This window comes from Rutidosis leptorrhynchoides, chromosome 3 (genome assembly GCF_046630445.1).
Source record: "Rutidosis leptorrhynchoides isolate AG116_Rl617_1_P2 chromosome 3, CSIRO_AGI_Rlap_v1, whole genome shotgun sequence".
In the NCBI taxonomy this organism is placed as follows: Eukaryota; Viridiplantae; Streptophyta; class Magnoliopsida; order Asterales; family Asteraceae; genus Rutidosis; species Rutidosis leptorrhynchoides.
The window spans coordinates 692,197,506-692,207,500 of NC_092335.1; the positions used below are offsets into that span (position 1 = coordinate 692,197,506).

At 32.0% G+C, this 9,995-nt stretch overlaps 1 protein-coding gene across 1 annotated transcript; it reads left to right on the forward strand.

Annotated features, from left to right (window-relative positions):
- Window positions 1–3,443: 3,443 nt before the first annotated feature.
- LOC139899528 (acetyl-coenzyme A carboxylase carboxyl transferase subunit alpha, chloroplastic-like) lies at window positions 3,444–9,105 on the forward strand. The gene is made up of 10 exons (XM_071882364.1): window positions 3,444–3,779; window positions 3,848–3,922; window positions 4,116–4,223; window positions 4,327–4,487; window positions 4,909–5,023; window positions 5,199–5,353; window positions 7,364–7,415; window positions 7,504–7,572; window positions 7,683–7,760; window positions 7,868–9,105. Exons 1-10 carry the CDS (start codon window positions 3,444–3,446, stop codon window positions 8,945–8,947), a joined length of 2,229 nt encoding a protein of 742 aa, XP_071738465.1. The 3' UTR covers window positions 8,948–9,105.
- Window positions 9,106–9,995: the final 890 nt, after the last annotated feature.

Sequence of the window (9,995 nt, forward strand, 5' to 3'; positions counted from 1 at the left end):
ACACGAGGTTGAGTGAGTTCATAGGTTTGTCATAAATAATGATTTCAGTAATAGTGTTAGACCACAAGATTTGTTTTTCATAAGTAGATCACTCAGATCCAGTCAAGTTGATCTCCCGCAGGATCAAAAGTTATGCCAGTGCGTGATATTTAGACTAAACGTTGTTTGCCCCGTGACAAGTTGTTCTGTTCTTGTCGTTTTAATTTCATTATTAAGTAATACAAAGACTTAGTCAAATGTATCGGGGACGTTACTCCCGATAGGCCTATCCCCAATAATTAAGAATGCCGCAGCAATTAAAAATATCACTGTAGGGACTTAGTCGGACATAGCCGGGTATAGCATAGTTTAACAGTTGGTACTGATATTTAGACTAGACTTTCAGGTTTACCCCGTACAAGTTATCGTTTATACTTGTCGGTTGGGGACTTGCTGGTCATAGCCCAACATATCACAGTTTAATAGTTGGTACTGATATTTAGACTAGACTTTCAAGTTTGCCCCGTACAAGTTATCGTTTATACTTGTCGGTTGGGGACTTGCTGGTCATAGCCCAACATATCACAGTTTAATATTTGATACGTGTAAAATAGTTATAAAAGTTGCGCATGTATTCTCAGACCAAAAATATATAAAAAGGGAGCAGATGAACTCACAATACGTTACGATAGTTTGTAGTAATTATGCATTTGATGACACTGAACAAGTGTAGGGTTGTCCTCGGATTCACGAACCTTATTCCAAAAAAATTTGCCCAAGACGGGACTCGAACCCGTGACCTCTCGCTCACCCGCTAACACTTTAACCAGTCCCTCTGCCTTGCTTATCTGTTAAATTCCCTGCCTAATTCTAATTAAACCCGATTTTCCGTTTATCCTATTTCTTCTTCACCATAATTACGATCGATCAAAATCCTAACAACTTACAGGTTGGTTTTAAAATTCTAATTTAAAATAGAACGTTTAGTTTGTGGGATGTTTGGATTTATAAAAAGAAAAGAACAAAAAAAAATCAAAAAATAATAGCAGCAGCAGCTGCTGTTTCGAAAAAAATATATATATATATATATAACTTAAATCATGATTTTGGATTTGAAACTGTTTTGGCTAAAGTTTATAACACGAATTACATTTTAATTCACTCCTAGAATCTTTCTAAATCTTCAATTTAACCAGAAACAACAAATAGCAATCGAATTTCTTGGTGAAAACTTAGGTTGACTTTTTGATTTAAAACTTTGACTCTCAAATTCGTAAGCAATATTAGGAATTAGAACTTGAAATTTTGTGGAAAGTTTGTGTACGTGATTCCTATCAACTCTGCAATATTACATTTTGAAGTGGTGATCGAATTCGATTTTTGGGCAAAAAGTTATAGAACAGAGGTTTATAGAAAAAAAAAATATATTGCTGTTTAATTTTAATCAGAGCAGTTGTAATTGATATTCCCAGTGTATACTTGAATGGTTTGATCGACCTATTGTTTTATAGCATAAATAAATCGACTGGATTCCATCAAGAACGGAAATAAATAAATAAAAAGTATATCACGTTTAAAAAAAAAAAAATTAATGCAATATCACGATCACGATTGATTAAAGAATTCCAGTTAGTGATATACCTAAATTATTTAGGTATCTGTCATGTTTATCCTATTTTATATATCTGTTTTGTAAAAAAAAATATACTAGTAATAATACTACAATTAGTAATTAATAATAATATTAATAATAATAATAATAATGTCAAAATAATAATAATTAATAGTAATTATGTTTAATAATATTACTAATAATATGGATAAGATACTAGTAATAATAAACTTAATAATGATAATTAGGTTTAATAAAAATTAATAGTAAAATGATAATAGTAGTACAAATAATAATAATAATAATAATACTAAAAATATAATGATGATAAAAATAGAAAATGGTAATAGTATTAATATGATAATAAAAATGATAATTTTAATTATATTTAATGATAATAACCATTATAAAATGTTAATAATACTATTAATGATAATAATAATATTATTAATAATATATTGTATTAATAATAATTAAAAATCTTATTACTTTTAGTAAAAGTGATAATATTAACGTTATTAATAATAACATTAGTAATACTTAAATGATAATGATGAGTGATAATACTAATATTAATATAACAAATTGGTATTAATACATAATTATTTATAATTAATGATTCGTGAATCGTCAGAATTAATCGAGGTTTAGATAAAATCATGTAAGGATTTTTGTTTAAATTAACTCGGAAATTTCCGGGTTGTCACAAAAGGGTTCGAACCCTGGTCTAAAACATATGCCACCTATGGTTCTAAAACATATGACACCTATGGTACACATGGGCGATTTTATGAAGGGACAAGCTGGGGCAGCCGCTCTAAGTGGATTTGCAATTTTCAGTGTAAAATTTTTGGACTTTTCGACTTTGACTCCGGTGAATTTTTTTTTTTTTGCCCAAAAACCTACATATTTTGCCCCAAAACCTTAAAATTTTGCCCAAAAAATCTTCAAATTTTACCCCAAAACCTTCAAATTTTGCCCACAAACCTTTAAATTTTGTCCCGAACTTCCATAATTTGCCTAAAAACTTTCATTTTTTGCCCTAAAAACCTTCATATTTTGACCAAAAAATTTGGTACGGTTTAAATTTTTTATTTTTATTTTATCCCCGATGAAAAAGAATCCTGGTACAATCACCCTATTTTCAAGTGCCAAATAAATCATAGAGCTGGCTCAAATCCTCCCGCCATATAACAGTTGTTAACATATTTAATTAGCCCAAACAAATAGACCGACGATTTCTCACTCTCTTGTTCTAATAAATTTCATTTCTTTTCACTCTTTTCTACACCCCCAACAAATAATCTCATCTACTCATCTCTTCAACTTTAATTATCTGGCTTCAGGTTTGGGGTTTCCTTGATTCTTGCAAAATTTGACGCTTTTTATTAAATTTTGTGGTATTAATTGGTAGATTAATGTTTGATGTGCTGGTTCTTGAATTTAACAATATATATGAGTTTTGTACTTGATTGGAATGTTTAATAGTGCAATGCTTATGTTATTGGCGTTTAATTAGTTACAAAATTCATGTTGTCCGATCAATTGTCATTGAATTAGCTTGATTTGGATGTTTGGTAGTGTCCTGGTTATGTTTATGAGGTTTCCACTTGTTAGATATATGCAGAAAAGTATATGCTTTCTTGTTACTTGTTTAATGAATTAATGAATAATGAAGTAATCTAACTTTTACGTACAAGAATTTGGGTCCTTTAATGAAGTTGTAGTGATAAGGAGCTTATATTTGTATGGTTCATTTTGATGTGTGTTTTCCAAATTCATAATAGTTTCTTTTGATTTTTGGGCAGCAGTTAGGGTGGGAGTTTGAACTTGTATTGTTTTGAGTCCAAAGATGGGTTCGATATCTCAGTCTCATCCCGTTACCTTTTGTGGGAGTTTGTCTTGTGCAACATCGGGTTCAGATCATTTTCGAAGCTCAATTAATGGTGTATCCCTAAAAACATTAGGAAAAATCCATGTGGGCCCAAGAAGAAGGGGATTAAGTATCTCTGCGAAATTAAGGAAGGTGAAGAAACACGAGTACCCATGGCCTGAGGACCCAGATCCGAATGTTAAAGGTGGAGTTCTTAGTCATCTTTCCCCATTCAAGCCTTTAAAGGAAAATCCGAAACCAGTTACCTTGGAATTCGAGAAACCGCTATTGGATCTACAAAAGAGAATCATCGATGTAAGCTTTGTTAGCCGGTTTTAATATGATGATCAAATTGTGATGATGTGTTTTATGTATGTATGCAGGTGCAAAAAATGGCTAACGAAACTGGTTTGGATTTCAATGATCAAATAATTTCTTTAGAGAACAAATACCAGCAGGTGAAATTTATTTGGATATTTCATTTTTAGTTTGAACAGTGTGATTATTTGATAATTTTAATTGTAGTCGCGTTGCATGCTTTTTTGTACAACACAAAAAACTTTAACTTTCTGTATAGACGCCCTATGTAAAAATTTTACATTGCTACCATGTCGTTTCTTGTCTAACTATTATGTATGTATTATTTTGCAGGCGCTTAAAGATTTGTATACACACTTGACACCAATACAGCAACTTCGTATAGCTAGACACCCTAATAGACCAACTTTACTTGACTACATCTTCAACATTACTGATAAGGTATGCTACTCCATCCAAGTATTCTGGTTTATTATGATGATAAAGTTACATACTTGATCGTTTAAAGTACATGAAACGTCTTTTTGTTTTTTGAAATCTGTAGTTTGTAGAGCTTCATGGTGACCGAGCTGGTTATGATGATCCTGCTATTGTAACTGGTATTGGAACAATAGATGGCAGGCGAATTATGTTTATCGGTCATCAAAAGGGTAGAAATACCAAAGAGAATATTCATCGCAACTTTGGAATGCCTACACCTCATGGGTAATAATATGTACATTGTTACGCTAACACTATCAGAATTAGAGGGGGAAATCTTTTAAATGTGTCAAACTTTGGGTTATCCTTTGTCCATATCAGGTCAAATTGGTAATATTTGATTGAATAGAACTTTAATGATGTTATATATTGAAGATGTTAGTTACTTGTAATCTAAGGAACACACAACAAAAATTGTTTATAGATGGGCCCGAAATCTTTTGATCTGTTTCACAATTGGCCTGATCCATCATCCATTTGTTACCCCTGAGGTATATATATATAATAAGATGCTTGAACACACACAGCTTCAGCTTTGGTTGGACGTCCCACAATAGTAAATGTGTTGCTATGAAGTCCTTTGTGATATGACCTACCTTATTAAATAAATGTTGAATGTTGATTTTTTATTTATGTTTCTGGATAGTTACCGCAAGGCTCTACGAATGATGCGCTATGCAGAACGCCATGGGTTCCCTATCGTCACATTCATTGACACTCCAGGGGCATTTGCGGATCTTAAATCAGAAGAAAAAGGTCAAGTATGTAAAACTAAATACTACTATAAAGTAAACTATCTACTATTTTAAATTTATGGTGTACGTTTCGATAAATGAAACTTTCCTGTGCTTATTTGATAATATCACATGGTTATCCATCCATTACTGTGGTTGAAAGTGCACAACTTAGTGGTTGGTTAATGTATGGTGTATGCAGGGTGAATCGATTGCCCAAGATTTATATACTATGGCCGGAATAAAGGTACCGACCTTGGGCATTGTGATTGGTGAAGGTGGCTCTGGAGGTGCTTTGGCTATTATCTGTGTTAATAAACTGCTAGTGCTTGAAAACGCAGTCGTCTATGTTGCCAGGTGAGTATAGTACTTTTTGTACACATTTGTAACTTAAAGATAATAATTAATTATAGGCATGCAGGCTGGCTAGCTCACATGGCTTAATGAAATTTATATTGTATAGTCAAATTGTGAACACTGCTATATTTTTTCTTCATAAATGACTGTCTCTTGAGGACCTTTTTAAACCAACCAAAAAGTCCAATTTGTCAGCTTATTTAAACACAAAAGGTGAAATCTTTACAAGCTTTACGTGTTGGAGATCTAAATGAACCAACGCTTACAGCTTAAAGTAATATGTGCAAATTCCAAAATGTTCGTTATTGCAGTATGTTTCATTATATTATATAATCTTGTAAGCTGGCTTTGCGTCCCTTTAATTGCTCAAAGTTACAGTACAACTTTCGATGGCCTTCAAAACTTCCATTGTGTAGTAGAGGTGGCAATGTGTATGGCGGACCGGACAATATTTGTATGGGTCAGTTGGGTTGACCGAAACACTATTTGTTCATAAGTTTGAGGTTTTAATTGGTTTATAAATAATTTGTATAGTATGTTAATTATGATTATTATAGAAGTTAAGCTAAGTTAATAATGATCTAAATTTTTTTAGTAAATTATCTAGGAAAGTTCTTTCTATTTTATTTCTTATTGATCGGAGGTTCATCTGGAAACAAACAGTCTCTCTTACCTCGAGTGAGGGATGACTTTTTTCGGCCCGTTGGTGGAGAAACTATTGTGTCTACCCATGAGTGAAAAAACGATTTCCCTCTTATTTCAAAGTAGATGAAGGATTGTATACATCTCACCTCACCATACCCCACATGCGTGGGATTGGGCAATGATGTTATTGTTGTTTATAGGAAAGTTCTATTTTGTATAAACTGTTTCGCTAATGAATATTCATCTTCCCATATATATATATATATATATATATATATATATATATATATATATATATATATATATAAGAGGGATCAAATGAGAACTTTTTTTGTGTGAGAACCGTGAGAACTCAAAAATACACTGAAATTCGAGCAAAAAAGGGAAATTCGAGCAAAAAAGGGGAAATTCGAGCAAAAATGGGACACGGTCGAACAAAAAAAGAGCAATTCAAACAAAAAATGGGACAAGGGCGAACAAAAAAGTGATATTCGAACAAAAAAGAAGGCGGGCGAACAATTTTGTACATTTTTGATAGTCGAACAAAAAAATGCAGAACACACGTGTAGTCGAACAAAAATGCTGATATTCGAACAAAAATGTGTTCTACATTTTGAAATTCGAACAAAAGAAAAAAATTTGCTCGACTATGAATTTTTTTTTCGTCCGTGTTTTTGATTTTTGCTCGAATTTTTTTTTTTTGCTCTCGCGTGCACCTTTTTTGCTCGAATTTTAGTGTATTTAGAGTTCATAGAGTTTTCACATTAAAAAAGTTCTCACTAAATCCTCTCCATATATATATATATATATATATATATATATATATATATATATATATATATATATATATATATATATATATATGGGAGAGATCAATGGATAAACACTAAATTAGGGATAAGTGGATAAGTGATTTTGTTTTTTTTATATCTTTAATTCTATAGCTCCAATTTAAAAAATAAAATTTGTGGGAATAGTATTCATTGTGTAGATTCAGATTTTTTTTTTTAATTTTTAATTTTGAAAGCAGCTTATCATACATCTTATCATACATCTGATATATGTTAAGCTGTTTTGAGGTTTTCCCGTCAAAATAAAAACATTTATCACAAAGTGTCTTTATTAAATGTTCATATTTTCATCCAATCTATAATGTTCGTGAACAAAGTTTTTTCAAAAAACGAAAAAAAAAAAAAAAAGATTTTGCTTCCCCCCGATTGGTTACTTCCCTCTTGATCCTACCACTATATATATATATATATATATATATATATATATATATATATATATATATATATATATATTGCACTTAGTAATGTGATTACCAATACTCAATAAATTATTTAATGTTGGGTGATATAATAGCCCAGAAGCATGTGCAGCAATTCTTTGGAAGAATTCTAAAGCATCTCCAAAGGTTGTGAAACTGTTCTTGTGTGTTTTTATTTATTTATTTGTGCACAAAGTACTTGAAATTGATAGATACATTTTTATTCCATTTATAGGCTGCTGAGAAGCTCAAGATCACTGCTACCGAGCTTTGTAAGCTACAAATTGCTGATAGCATCATCCCTGTAAGACTTGAATTATTATTTATTTTTATTCAATATAAAATAAAATGTACAATTGAATGAAAGTGGATCGATTTGGCTAACCATTTTTCTAATATTAATAATATCTGCAGGAACCACTAGGTGGTGCACATACAGATCCACACTGGACCTCACAGCAAATAAAAACTGCCATTCTTAACTCGATGGATGTGAGTCTACATATTCGTTTCTCTAATTGTAGTAACATCATATTATACTTGATCCATATTTACTTACACATAGAGATTATTCTCTATCATATCACATATATATACAGGAACTCCAAAAGATGGGAACCGAAGAACTCATGAGACACCGTCGGCTCAAACATCGTAAGATTGGTGGGTTCCAAGAAGGACTGCCCGTTGATCCCGACAAGAATTTCAACATGAAAAGGAAAGAGGAACCGCGACCCGGACTTATTTCTGACAAAGTGTTGCAGGCTGAAGTTAATAAACTCAAGGACCAAATTATTATGAAAGCAGGGGAGTCATCTTCAATAGCTCCAGATATGGATCAAAATGGGTTGATTGAGAAACTGAAAAGAGAAATTAATTATGAATTTTCTGAGGCTTCTAAAGCGTTGGGGATCGAAGAAAAATTAAGCAAAATGCATGAAGAATTTGCTAAAGTAGAGACCCGACAGTTGACTTCTGGTCAAATTGAGAATCTTGAGAAACTAAAGAAGGAGTTTAGTGACAATTTAGCAACCGCTCCAAACTATGGGAGGTTGGAGTACAAGCTAAGCTTGCTAAAAGAAATAACTGATGCTAAAGTCTCTGCTGAAAATTACAAAAAGACTCTTCCATTGAAGTCTAAAGTAAATGAAAAGTTCAAACAGGTTCTGAAAAAACAGAATTTGAAACAGAAAATTGAGGCACTGAAATACGAAATTGAAAAGTCCGGGGTGTCTGCTATCGAAGAATTGGATCAGAAGCTCAAAGAAAAAGTTGTTGAGATTAGGGAAGAAGTTGAATCTGAATTTGTCAACGCCCTTGAATCTTCGGGTGTTCATGTAGCTTCAAAAGTTGGTAACTCTTCAATGTCAGTAATCAAAGCTAAAGTTGATGAACTAAATTCAGAAATTAATCAGATAATTCAAGATGTGATTGAATCAACCCCGGATTTGAAGAATAAAATCGAGATGTTGAAACTTGAGGTAGCAAAGGACAAGAACACCCCTAGTGAGGAATCAAAGGAAAAGATTGCGGGTTTGGAGGTGCAAATAAAACAAGGTGTTGCTGAGGTCATGAGTTGTGCAGCCGTTAAAGATAAATATGAAGAATTGCAGGCGGAACTTGCAGAACTTTCCGGAGGATCTAATGGAAGTTTGATCAAGGAACCGAGCTACGCATAAAGTAAGATATGTGGAGCAAAGACCTCTGCAGGCTGTTGCTTTGAAAGTTTGTTGTTCCAGTTTAGTTATGAATACAGATTTGTCAGACTTGTATATGGATCATATTTTACATGGACTAATATTTTTCAGAAGTTGTCAATAACTTTTCGTTTAAACTTAACAGCATGAAGCTGCACCGTTTGTTTTTCATTCTTAAATTCAATGAAACCATGTTACCGTACTGTTATAAATTTGGTTTGGGCATGAAATAAACTTTATATTTGGTGGGGTTATAAAGAATTTTCAAAGTTTCTGGTGATCAAACTCATACTATATACAACTTACGTTGTAACAAAATAAATCTTTTAACAAATTCATACTGCATTGACTAACAAAGTGTACCCAAAAGTCCAAAACATAACCACCCTTAAATAGATTAAAGATTCATTTTACAAAAACAAAATGATCGCCAGAAATAGATTCATACTGTAATACAAAGCTTGGTTTAAAAAATATAATAAAAAAATAAATATAGATTCATACTACATTTTGTTGACTAACAAAGTGTAGTAACAAAACAGATTCATTTTACAAAAACAAAGTTGTTTGGTTACCATACTTGTATACCATATTTGAACTGTTTAACACTTAATCATTCTCTTCTATCGAATGCTTCCTTTAATTTAACTAATTATCAACTTTTCTGACACATTTGATACTTGATGATTACAGAATTTTGTTTTCAGCCTTTGACATGTGGTTATTACATTTTCATATCAACATTTTAAATGGTCTCTATTTTTCTTTATAACACAAGGACTAGCTAGCCTCTTAAATTATCGTAAATTTACAACGGTTACCAATGGCCAAATCCACATGTCCCGATTGTGCTGATTATTGCAACCAATGTCCAAGCAGAGTTTGAAATTCCTGTTTATTACAAAAAATTGTGAAAGAAATCAATTTAATGAGATGCATAATACACACACACACACACACACACACACACACACATATAATATGCATGATAAAAGATATTGAAGATACCTATCATGGAGAAAATCCTGCG